The following is a 13,117-nucleotide window of genomic DNA, read 5'->3' as shown; positions in this document are numbered from 1 at the left end:
AGACACAGACACCAACTTACCACAAGCAGCTCCATAAGGGTATATTCCCTTAGGTTCCTGGCACCTGACTAGAAAGAAAATGAAGAATTTAGGGTGATTTCATGGAGTTAAATGCTACAGTTCAGACCAAGGCAACAGTTGTGGCACACATCTCAGCCTGGAACGCAGCACTGAATGACAATTCACAGCAGGGACAGCTGGAATGATCTTGTTTTCTGCAGGGGCCTCAATATGGCCTTCAGAAGAGAGGGGAAGGGCTCAGCCCAGGACCACAAAATCAGTGGTGAGGACACCAGGAAATCACCAAGGCACAAACCCAGCTACCAGCACAGGCCGGGAGGGGAAGATGCCCAACTCAAGGAACCCCCAACACTGCGAGAGCCCAGCTGGGTTCAGCCTCAGGCCGAGGGCCTGTGCTTGCACGAGGAGGTTTCTGTGTGCTCTCTGTAACATCCCTGCCCCTGGACTGCTCTCCAGGCTGTGACAGGAGTACAGCCAGAGCACCAGCAGCGACCCGAGGGAACAGGCCAGCGCACACCAAGCGAACACCTTACCTGGTAATAGACTGTCACTTCAGAGTTGGCATCACCTTTGTTGAGAGTTTTCACCTTACAGAGCAGATGCGTATTTGGCAAATCCACCACCCGGAACTGAACGGGGCAGGGATGGGCCAGGGGAGCAAACTGGAGCTTTCTGAAGGGAGCACAGACAGCAAAGCGTCAAACACCCGCTCACGTCTTCGCCAAAACCAACATAACACCCAGACATTTACACACTTGGTCTGACGTTACTTAACCCTTCCCCAAACCACAACAAAGTCTGCTTAAACTGCCACGACGAGCAGCCACCTCCTGCAAACACCAGCAGTGCTGTGTCCAGGAGGGCAGAAGGGAACTTCTGCACCTCTCCCACCCTTTCCCCTTCCTCCAGAAAAGAATCTCAACTCGATTATAGTTTCCACATAACGAGTGGTGCAAGAGTCAAGAGATACTCACTGAACAACATAATTCAGAAAATCCTTTGCTTCCTAGGAGAGAAAGCATAAACATAAGTTTTGTTTAGAAGATAATTATTACCCCAATTCACAACCACACACCCCAGCGTATTCCTTGAGAAAGGGACCCCCCCCAAGCAAAGCACAGCCAAGCTGTCGTGCCACCTGTGTCCCTGTCCCCTCGCCTTATCCCAAGTCCCTCCAGACACCCCTGCACCACGCTGCAAAGCAAAACAGAGTCTCCAGGCTGCTTGCACTGTAACTTCTCCAGAAGGAGAGCACAGAAGCCAGAGAAATAACATCAGCCATTAGAACAGCAAGGGGTGGGCACAGGAGGAGATAAGGCCCCTCTTTTGTGCAGGAACATGGAGCTCTGGCAAGGAGACTCTTGGGTGTAAGTAGAAGAAATGGGAGGAAGAGAAACAGTAAAACTGGGTGCAGGAGTTACAGGGCTGCATGTGCCACACTGTGAAGGGAGCTGGCTCACACAGACTGCAGCAATAAAAGCATTCTGAATGAAGATTCTTAGCAAATCACAATTAGATTTTCAGACCTCCTTCTGTTCCACAGCTCAGGAGGGGACAGCTGACATTGCAAGAACCTGACCTCCCAAAGGACATCAACACATTTTCTTTGGGAGGCTTTAAACAGTTTGAGGACAAACACCACCAGCTAAGACAAACTTGGCACAAATCATAATTGCAGAAGGCTTCTCTCCCGTGCCACACACAGGTGCTCAATGATACTGGATACCTGGAGCTAAGCCCCAGTACAGCCCCGGTTTAGAAAGCCTGACTATGTGTGACCTAGCCCCAGGGTAGAAGTCTTTGATGAATACCTGAGGGTGTCTGACAAGACTGAAGATGACTGGACCTCAGGGAGGTTTGATCAAACCATGCAGGCAATCAAATTTCCAAGATAAATGTACTTTGAGGGAAGCCTCCTCCTGTGGCACCACCATGGAAATTTCTCAGTATCAAATATATCAATACGCCAAACAATATAAAAAATGATGGTAACAGAGGAAGCAGGTTACAGGTATATTTCTACCACGTTTTTCTCTTTGGAGTTTAAATGCAGATTCCTGGAAACTTCTGTTCAAACTAGCAGCTATGGGCTCCTCAGTGGCTTATCCAGAGGAGCACTCCTGAGCTGTTGGCGGTGAAGCTGCCCCGTACCACTGAGCCTCCACACTGCCAGTACAGAGGCAGGCACCCGGCAGGGGAGTGCTGGAGTTGTGGCAACTGTGTTAAAGCACATTTTAACTAAAAGTTTCAGTGCACATCAGCTGCTGAAGCTGTACTTACTCTGCTCGTGAAGTTTCCTTGTACGAGACCCTCTACAAAGAGCTGTGATTTGAAAGCCTTAACAAAGGATGAGAGAGACTCAATGGAGAGGCCATTCATCAGTGTCTGGTATTTATCTATCATGGACCACCTGCTGTGTTCTAAAATCAGGAGACGCACATCCCTGCAAGGCAAGGAGGACAACAAAACCACAGGCTGTCAAGAGCTGTTTAAGGTAAGAGATCCCATTTCTGATGTGGGATCGTACTGGAGACAGGGAGACGGTCCCCAGGAGCGTTGCTGGGGGTGAACCTGCCCGCCCTCAGCACCTGCTGCTGGCTACAGGTCACTGCAGAACAGCACCTACGCGGACGCCCCATGTGACCCCACATGCTGGTTGCAGAGCTGCTTGAGCTCTCTAAGCTACAAGCAAACCCTGGAGCAGCAATTCCTGAGCTCTTCAGCTCAACCTCAACACTTGCCATGCAGCCATGTTTTGCCCTCCCCCAGAACTCACTTGGCCAGGGTCTCAGGTTTGATGAGGATGTTGAAGTATGTTTTCTTCAGCTGCTCCGTTATCATTTCAAAAACCGCTGGAGTAAAGCTGAAGTCAGACAAGTAATCAATGATGAGCTGAAATAGCAGCTGTAAAGAAAACAGGTTTAAGTTGGGGGGTTTTGTTAGGTTGGTTTTTTTTTTTTTTAAGAACCAGTCCTTAAAATTAGTCCTATCTAATAATTCCTTAAAAATCATCATTATTTGGTCAACGTAAGAGACACGCAATGTTACTAAAGCACATTCCTCAGTTCTGTTAGATGTCCTTCACTAAACAATTCTATACCAAAGTACAGTTTCAAAAGGACAGCATTTTTAGAAAGTGAATGCAATAAGCTCAACATCCCAAATCAACAGGAGTTTCCACATTCCACCGAAACAGACCTAGCCTGTAACTTCAACGTTTCTGTATTAGATATTCCAGTTTCCCATTTTACAGCAGACCAGCACAATGACATCACAACAGTGCAACATTAATGATTTAAAAAAGACTATTCAGACCATGCTATTTGCATGTCTGCCTTTTTCTGTTAAACCTCACATTAGTAAGTCTGACAGATGATTGACAGTCTTGTTAAAGCTCCAGTCAAGCTCTTGCAATGAATGTGTAAGGAAGCCTGGCAGTTCTCTCCTCCTTGATCACTCTGTCCTCTCTGTGCTTGCCGTGTCTTACACAGCCAGTGTTTAGAGAATGAGGATCCCCAACTCCCATACAGTAAGCTCTTATCAACCCCCCAAAGAAAGACTCTACCCAAAATGAGTACGTTCAGCTGCACCTCCAAAACCAAAATCAAAACCTATTTTCAGGCACACTTCTCCAGAAAGAGTGCAAATAGCCCGAACTTATAGATGGAGAGGCTCAAACACTCTATATGAACATGGCAGACACACAGCTCTTTTTAAAGGAAAAGCTGCTAAAGTCTTAATAGAGATACAGTTATTAATTAAAGGAAGATTTCTCTTAAGTCAGCCTAAGGTCAGCAATTTGAGCTTGTGTAAGTGAATAAAACATCTTTATAATACATGTAAGCACAACAAAACACATTTGCTGCATTATTCTGTATCTGAACAGAATCAAATTTTTCCAAAATACCCAATCTAAATATTCAAAGCTCCAGCCAGCTAGGCTCCACCTGCTAGGAGAAAAAACACATACACTAAAAAACAGCACACATAAAAGTATTTAGAAGATCAGCAGTACTTACAGGTAGTTTATGATTGAATCCTTTCACTCGAATGACTAAGCCATGCTCTCCAGCTACAAGCTTGTATTCCAACTGAGCCACGTCTGCTTCATAAGCTGGTTCACCAAGATTGTGGGAAAGGATGTTTACAAATGTATCAAACAAAACTATGCTGGATGGAGAAAAGGGCAGAAGGTTAAAAAGAAAGAAAAAAAAGGATGGAATAGAAGAAAGATAAAAACCAAGCCCATGAGTTTGATGTTACATACAGTAAGTTTTCCAAGAGAAATGAATACTTAAGTATAATGAGATTCAAAAGGAAATTTTCAACAAAACACAAAAATACAGAATGCAAGTTTCCCTTTGTCCAGAACGTACATGACACTACTTTAAAATTATCTGGACATCCAGCTATTCTTTGCAACGAATAAGATTCCAGCTTCACATGATTTAATATTTTTTCAAGGTAGGAATGCACATTGTAACACACCAATGCTCAAAACATTGAATAGTCAGAGAAAAATGAGATTATTACACTTTGTGTAAAGGAATGGGGGATGGACTCTGTTATGCTGAGGATTTAAGTAATGAGATGATTATTTACCTATGAAGATTAAAAAAATAATAATAAGCTAGAGCAAATCAGCCTACACAATGTGGAAATTGCAGTCTGTGCTTTCAGATTTTTATAATTGTCTGGATTCCAATTCAAAGTTCGAACTAACGAAGCCACAATGAAAACAGATTTATAAAGGCTTTCCAAAAACATTAGTTGTGCAGGTCTCAGCAGGCTTATGATAAAAGCACTATGAAGTTTGTTACAAATGGCAATGCTAGCCTAAGACTAGCACATGTGCAGCACGTGCAGAGCCATGACCCTGGGGTCTGTGTAACCAACAGTTGGTTTCTAAATGCTGCCGACAGTCTCTTCACCTGCTCCTACAGGCTCCCAAGTTGCTGGTTCAGGACACGACTGCAAACTGCTCTTTTCAGGACCAACTCCTTTTCTAAGCCCTTCCTCCCGGTATGTGCACTGATGCTCTCTTTTTCCCCAAAACCTGCACTGAGGAATAAGACACCATGAAACTCCTATGTATCTGTTTGCTACATTAACAACATGCTGCAGAACCACCCTCGCTGAACTACAGATAAAACCACAGGGAAAGTGTATGAACATGAGAAAATGAAGCCTTATTTTATTCCGGTTTAAAATTAATCTTTCTTCATAGTTTTTTGCTAGGTATGGTGATTTAATTACTCTGCACAAAAAGCATAAATAATATAACCCTCACTTCTCTGCAGACTGCTGTATCAACGGAGAGATCAGATGGAATCGAACATAACCTGGTGGGGAAAAAGAAACTTAAATGAGCAATTGTATACAAGTGACAGCTTTCTGAAGTCAAATATATTTCTATCAGGTTGTTCTTTGGTCACAATTTGAGTCTAATGGAAATGGTCATTCGGCTGTAAGACTACATTTTTGCTTCTATTGTCATCATCAAACACCTTCTCTTTTTCACTCCAAAAATCTTCCCTTAAAAATACCAAGTATCAGAAAACACAAAGCTGTGCTTTGCAGAATACTAACTCACATGGCATGACCAATATAAATAAAAAACCTCCACAAAACAGCTGTTTAACAGACACTAAAACCTGTGACCTTCTGCTTGAAAGAAGCAATATATTTTCTACGTTTGTCTCAGATCCAGGTTATATTTTTCTTTCTTTAAAAGAGACTATAGTCTCTTCTAATGTGTTCCATGGTTCTCAAGCCCTTGTTGCAGTATCATATTCTGTCTGCCCAATTCTATCCACAGTCAGACATTCACAAGCCAGTATATTGCAGTGTTTCCACTTTTTAACCTGAGGTATCAGCAGAGCACCTTTGCTGCAGGGTAGTGTACCTGCTTCTCTTTTATTACAGCTAATAAACATATCAAAAGGACCATGGAAGAGCCGACAGTAAACACCGAGTTTAAACGGTGAACACCTTCATGGGTTATTTGCCTTCAAATAAATTCCAACTGGTAAAACCAGGAACTTCCTATTCTTTAGAAAGCCCTAAGACATTTAGTTACCTTTTGGGATTTTGAATTTATCATCTTTCCTGTACCAGAGACAGCCTTGCTGTGTGCTTAGTGTTTTGGCTGGATATTCTGTCTCAGGGCAGTCAGCAACTTTCAAAGCAAAGTCAGTGGCTAACAAAGAAAAAACAAACCAAAACTAGAAGTTAGTGGGTTTCACAGACACAGCCAGGCTACATGCATGAAAGTCTTCAAAATTACAAACAAAATATATTTTTCCCCTCCCAGTTTGCTAAATCATATGTGATAATGCTTTCTTGGACCCAAAAAATATTTAGTTTTCAGTTCACACCAGAACAGTGGCTCAGAAGCAGTGCAGAAATGGTGATGTTGCATTCCATTAAGGACATAAGTTATGGGTGTATTTTCATTTGGTTTCGGGAACAAAGCCACATGGTATTTAGATGCTTTCAAAACTAACAGGATTAAGCAAATAAATTGCTCTTCTAGAGTGTCCACAGCTCTGTGTTAACTCTCACTGCTTGTGTTAGTCCAGCTCTGTTATGGCTACATGATCTGTAAGTTTACACCTTAGAAAAAGTTCTCAAGTTTATAAATTAAAGGATATTAAATACAATTCAGGTGAACAGAGCTCTCATTTTTTAATTTGCAAAACCAGCTTGATGTTCAGACAAACATTAAGATTGTTTCTAAACCACAGCAAATTCTCAAATAAATTACCGAGGTAAGATTTTGCTCATGCTCAGGTGCCTTACCTATGTATTTGTTTTCTTCTGGAAGATGTAAATCCTGATTTAACTCAAAGTCACTGGCCCATAAATCACTCCAGTACTTGTCAATATCTATAAAAAAAATATTAAATGCATTTTAGTTCAACAGGAAGGCAATGCTATCCTATTTCCTAGGCCAGCCATCTGATCTCTTTGCTATATCCATGAAGACCTGCAGTATGATCGGAATTTCTTGATGTCACCTGGTTCATCAAGACTCTAACTCCCATCCTACAAGCTCCCCTGCAGCAGGACTGAAGCAGTCCTATTAAAAAGTAAATCAAGCCTGCCTGCATTAGTAATCCAGCGACCAACACGCCCCGTCCTGCATTGTTTGTGTTCTTTTCCCTGTTGAGGACTTGAACAGCAGCCAAGGGAGGGCTCGCTGGGATCCCCACCTCCTAAACCAAATCTAATCTAGGGAGTGGGAAAGGACTGATACCAAACAAAGAAGAACACTTATTGAGCAGGACAGGGTATTTAATTAATGATGAAGCCAGTAAAGCACTGAGGATTCATTTCCCTACTTCTTTGTAGTTGTATTTTGTTGTCACCCTTTTAATATCTCTAATGCATGAATCAGACATTCTCTAAGTTGCTACTGCTGCTTTACCTTCCACGCTGTACTGTGTTCCAAACCACCTCTCTTTTAGATGACACTGGCCTTCATTGGCAGCAGACAGCAAAACGAGGTTGGCTCTCTGAGGACTGAGCTGGTTAAGGGCATCAGCAATGATCTACAAGTTCAAGACAGTGTTTCAGTTCAAATGCAACGCTGGCTCTGCCTGACCCAGCAAAGGCTGAACACATGAAGAACAAGACATAACAAGCTTACAAAAAAAGGCTGGCTTTCTGAGTATAAAAAGTGATTCAATTAATACAAAACCCATGCCTCTATTATGCTTAATTATATGCCTGTATATATGCCTGCATTATATAGTATGCCTATATTTTCCTTACATCAAAACATGTAATCAGAGTTCAAAGAATATTTACCTCAGGCTTGTATTCAAACAAGAGCTGGTCTCCTGTCAGAAAATCCTCCTTCTGAAACAACTGCATGTTCTCACAAAGGCTTTCCACATAGTCAACTGGATCTGTCTGTAAGCAAATAGATAAAGCTATTTTTCACATTATCAGAAAAGTAAAATGTCAATGTGCTGTTCCAAGAAGAGCTTGACTGGTCAAGTATGTTGAGCATGAAATGCATGCTCTGCTTATTACACCATTTAGTTTGGGTTATTAAACTAAATATATTGCACAGCCATATCTAATATTCAGGACTCCTCTGAGAATCCCAAAATATCAGACGTCACCTTTATAGAAGAAATGGCCTTGTGCGTATGTTTATGGTCATTAAACCTACTAGGTTAAAGACCCAGTAGAATGCACTCCTTGCCTCCAGGGAACACCAGCAGAGTCAGACAATTCAACATTTAAAGTGATCTGGAAGCTGGAAAAAGGAAGCTGAGGAACTGCTGCTGCTGCATGAGTATCTCTGGTTCTGCTCTTTTCCTAAGTTCTCTGCCATGATGTGCAGCGTGAGGAGGAAAAGATTCTCCTACTTGGACATGAAAGTATAGATTGTCTTTTAACTGTGTAAGTCTGCCTGAAGGAGAGCTTCTTGCTGAGTGGTATCTGGGTTTTTTTTGAACCAGCCAGCATCATACTGCACAGATCCTGGGTCCAGATACAGATCAGAGTTCACCTGAAAAGAGGCAAGTTTAACACACCTGTGCCTTACAAACGCAGTGGAAAACATGACCAGGAATTTCTTAAAACACTGTACATCTGAGGAAACATTAAACCTCTCTTGGGGCACATAAATGCTTATCCCAAAATCTCTGTGACCATTATTCTTTAGGGTGGCCACATACCAGCTCTTTCCATCCATCAGAAGATGTGGTGTGCCAGGACTAAGTCATTCATCTGTCCCTAAAATACAAACCCTGCCACAAAAGCACATACATATTCAAAGTCCAATGCTTTCTGGAGTTAAATACCTGCACTGTCAGTAACCTCTTAATGATCACTCAAAAATCAGCTGGTCAAAAGGGCAGGACTCTCAACAGTGGGTATTTCCCCAGTGTAAACTTGGGTGTTTTCTACCCCCACCTGGCTTGACACTGGGAAGTACACAGTCTATTAGAGCAGTAACAGTTTGGGGGAACATAAAATTCCAGCTGGGGGTACTAAAAAGAACCCAAAATGACAAATAAGAACCTTCAGGACTAAATAGCTTCATTTTGATGAAAAAGTCAAATTTCAAATTGGACAACTTCTGCTGGCAATAATTAAAGGACAGAAACATAAAACTGTATGAAGGGCAATAGATACTCATTCTTGACATGTCCAATATGCTAAATAGTCAGGCTTCACAGATTTTTAGTTCTTCTCTACTGTTCTGGGGAAAGTTTTTGTTAGGAGAAGACAGTCTGTGGTCATTTTGTAGTAGTTGAACTTTTCTAACAAATTCATAGAAGTTGTATTCCACTAAAAAGACCCACCACATGATGTTTAAAAAATGCACTTGTAAATCAGTGTAAATTTCTTCCCATCAAAGAAATCCAGCGCTCTGCTATCTACCACTTAGGGTCATTGGCAGCAGTCCTTGCTGTCTGCATCACTTGCAAATACCACTTCTGCTATTCAAAGTCCACTCAAGACACTCAATATCCTCCACATGCTATTTTGAAGGTGGAGCTACAGATGTAAGGATTTGCTAAAAATTACATTTTAACATCCTGATGCTCACAGCAGACTGGCAGCTCTTAAGAGTGTCTGAAAATACTTAAAGCATCTGGGAAGAAAAAACTCTCCACTTCCAATATTTCCTTTATTTTTTTTCCTCTCCTTGATACATCTGTGTATCTTAAAGAAACCAATAAACTTCAGTGATGCTTTCAAGCCATATATGTAGCATGTGGATCTCTTTTCCCAAAAGGAAATTTCAGTGCCATTCCAAAAAAAAAACCAAACCCCACAACTAAATTACCTAATAAGAAATAGAACATGGCTAAATGTAGTGAGAGTAAGAAAGTCAATGAAGTGATGCTTCTCAAATGATCTAAATTGTGTTCCCTTCTTAATCTTTAATAAAACCAAGATTTTTTGCTATCTGCTGTTTCAGTAAGCCAAGGAAGACTGGACACAAACCCACATTTAACTGTGCGGACAAGGGGCCATTAGCACCCTCACCCTTGTGAGGTCAGGTCACCAGCAAGTCACACGTTTCACACAATACTGCCTTTCTATTCCCAGAAATCAGTAGTCCTAAAACAGCTTAAAAAAAGTGAAACCAGGCAAACCTACTGAAAAGCTCCACACAATTTGCAGAGCACTATTAACGGGCACAGAATTTCACATACAAGCGCCTAATGATTGAAACAGAGAAAAAACTTACCCCCTCCCCAAAAAAGTTAATTTTGGTAAGGAAAAAGCCACAATATTTCTCTGCCTAGAATACGCATTCTTTCACCAAAATACAGCTTCATTAAGTGCATAATCTGTTTCTGGTTGAATAGAACTTTGAAAATCTGTTTCAAAAAGAAAAAGAAATCCTTTTTATGGTTTACCTATATCAACACAAAACAATGAATGCATACCTGCTCCTGGTAGTGAAATTCATTAGCTTCAATCTTCTGGATTTCTTCCCATATTCTGTAAAGGAGGGAGAAGAGAATAAATGTGTATTTCCTCCATTATTCCACAACATTTATTGAGAATCTGAAGAGCAGTCTTCTAGGAAAGGCATCAAGGGCAAATTCAGGGATTTATTCAGGTACAAGACACAGAAGCCAGTATTAGACACACTTCCCTTTCATCCAAAAGGGCATTTCTCAGTTGGCAGAAACATCTGTTTTCCAAAGAGGAACACTTAACTACTAAGAATCAAAATGTGATAACCAAATGAACATAAAGGCTAACACCAGAACACCACAGTCCTGATTTCCAGAGATTTGACTCAACAAGTTTATTTAAATAAACACAAAGCTGCGCCTTGCATCTACACTAGTTCATCTTATTAAAATTAGAAATCAGATCACAGTAAATCAAACTAAAAGCACCAAGAAACAAGCATAAACATTTAGCAAATTTATTTTTAAATTTTTTTAACTTGTATGTTTCCACAGAGACAAGCTTTACTACTGACTCACCATTCACACTCTAGTAATCCCACAAAAAGTGCAAACACTACAAATAAAAGGCTAATGGAAAAAGGACAATCTTGTGAATATCTGTAGTGGTGAACACTTGCCTTTTATCTGGCCCTCTTTTCTGCAGCATCTTCACATACTGAAATACAACGTGGGCCACCTGCAGACATGAAGGAATAGATTATTTTTTCCATACATTAGGAAAACAGTAAGAAAATTAATTTGTAGTAAATCATACCTCATAGAAGTGTTTGTAACCTTCATCAGTCAAAGTCACAGAAATGCTGAAGATGGAGTAAGTGGAGTTTTGTTCAAATCCTGTCTCACCATTTCCTCCATATAATGCAAGAGCCCAAAATCTATGCAAGAGTTAAAGTCATTTATTAATTACTCATTTCAGCTTTATTTGAGCTTAGTCACACTTCGCATTATCATAGCTTTACTTCAATGGCTTTCAGTCTGTTTACAGTTTACAAAAAGCTTTTCCAACATAAAGATATGAATCTCAGGATACAGAATTTAAGAAAAACAGTGAAAAAAACTAAGTTACCTTTGAGGGATCTCTTAAAGATGAGGCACACATACTGCTGATCCATGGATCAAAGACCAGAAACCACTTACTTATTACTTGGGTCTATTATAAATTTAAAGATTATCACTACAAAACGCCGATACAAAACAGACGACTTGGTCTGCTTTTATATATATAGAAAATACATATATACAAAATAGAGTTTGCATTTATTTTAATCATAGCAAAGCATTTAATTACTATGCTTAAAAAATACATACTTTTTTCTAAGAAAGGAAAGAACACTGCCTTTGCCTTCATGTCCCACCAGCCAGGAAATGTAATGAAGTGGCTTCACCCTGAAAGAAAATTTGAAAGAGATTAAATGCCAGGAGGTAATATCTTTCACAGAAAGAACTCGATCACTAGACAAATGACTAAAATATACTGTCTGTTTCTTCATGCCAAGTTTTGCATTTTCAGGCAGCATCAGGATAATAAGCTAAAAATGTGGGAGTTCAGAACATAATGACTGATCTGAGTCAGTGAGGAATGACGTTAAATCAGCAGTGTACCAATTCCACTCAATTTATAAAAGGAACCATATCTGCATCAGTTTAACTCATTTAAAAAACATTCCCCTAGCTGAACCAAAGTAATCTGTAACACAAATAAATGAGATTCTTTGGTTTGTTGTGAAAGTCAATAAATTATTCACAACATAAACACAGAAGTAGAAAAATGCAGCACCACCATACCTGTAATACTGTTCTTGAGGTGGAAGCGCCCAAGTGATACTCAGTGAATGAACCTTCCTGATTGGAACAACTGAACACAAATAAATTTACTGAATAGAAATACACATAATTAGACATAAATAAGAAATTTTACATAATGCAGAAAGAATGGTTAAAAGTTATTCAGAACCACACAAAATTATTCTACAAAGTATCTGAATCATGCAGAGAAAACATGAAGCTAGGCATTCAAAATATTTCAACAAATCTATTTTACCCACCTCTGTAAAGCTTGTGAAATTCTGGTGTGTCAAAAGGCTGAGTCAGATGGCCAAAGCTGGGTTTGGGTAAACCACTTAAAAGCAAAATTAAAGTGTGATGTTACTGGCAAGGATTCAAAGCTACACTGAGATAATCACAAGATGAAAGCATCCATAGCTCTGGCGTGACACTGGCAGTACACCAGGTAACCAGAAAATGGCCCTTAGCAAAGAGTGCAGCCCAGGATTCACCCAGCCCAAACTGGAAGGCAACCTGGCATTCACCTGCACTCTGCTCACACAACAAATTACCCACGAATTAGATACCCTATCAACTCCTCCCTCTCCTTCTGTCCAAAGCGGTAACAACAAAAAGCTTGTTTTCCTCACGGGGAAAGGAAAGCCAAGCACAGTAAACAACCCTGAGTTAGCCCTGGACTCAGAATCCTGATGGATTGTCTTGTGGGGAAGGAGGAACTGGAATGATGGGGGTCAGGAGAGACAAATATATCTGTCTGGCATTAGACTTCACAAGCACATTTCCATGCAGCACAGAAATAAACATCTTGCAAAAGCAGAAAATGAAAGGGGAAATAAGCTGCTTTTCAAGTTGGT

At 40.6% G+C, this 13,117-nt stretch overlaps 1 protein-coding gene across 1 annotated transcript in view; it reads right to left on the bottom strand.

The window, feature by feature from the left end:
• Positions 1 to 13,117, bottom strand: part of NRDC (nardilysin convertase) — a 29,878-nt gene that overhangs the window by 3,767 nt on the left and 12,994 nt on the right. Inside the window, exons 10-26 of the mRNA XM_026853880.1 lie at positions 12,524 to 12,597; positions 12,264 to 12,333; positions 11,787 to 11,864; positions 11,233 to 11,353; positions 11,096 to 11,154; positions 10,443 to 10,497; positions 7,834 to 7,938; positions 7,451 to 7,574; positions 6,823 to 6,909; positions 6,101 to 6,220; positions 5,312 to 5,363; positions 4,041 to 4,191; positions 2,798 to 2,925; positions 2,302 to 2,464; positions 996 to 1,027; positions 555 to 693; positions 21 to 68 (exon numbers count right to left, since the gene is read on the bottom strand). Coding sequence (XP_026709681.1) covers positions 21 to 68; positions 555 to 693; positions 996 to 1,027; positions 2,302 to 2,464; positions 2,798 to 2,925; positions 4,041 to 4,191; positions 5,312 to 5,363; positions 6,101 to 6,220; positions 6,823 to 6,909; positions 7,451 to 7,574; positions 7,834 to 7,938; positions 10,443 to 10,497; positions 11,096 to 11,154; positions 11,233 to 11,353; positions 11,787 to 11,864; positions 12,264 to 12,333; positions 12,524 to 12,597 — 1,606 coding nt within the window. The remainder of the gene's footprint in view (positions 1 to 20; positions 69 to 554; positions 694 to 995; positions 1,028 to 2,301; positions 2,465 to 2,797; positions 2,926 to 4,040; positions 4,192 to 5,311; positions 5,364 to 6,100; positions 6,221 to 6,822; positions 6,910 to 7,450; positions 7,575 to 7,833; positions 7,939 to 10,442; positions 10,498 to 11,095; positions 11,155 to 11,232; positions 11,354 to 11,786; positions 11,865 to 12,263; positions 12,334 to 12,523; positions 12,598 to 13,117) is intronic.

This window comes from Athene cunicularia, assembly GCF_003259725.1.
Source record: "Athene cunicularia isolate RWA chromosome 8 unlocalized genomic scaffold, athCun1 chr8_part1, whole genome shotgun sequence".
Lineage (NCBI taxonomy): Eukaryota > Metazoa > Chordata > Aves > Strigiformes > Strigidae > Athene > Athene cunicularia.
The sequence above is the reverse complement of the archived record's forward strand: the minus strand, read 5'-3'. Positions and strand labels throughout refer to the sequence as shown.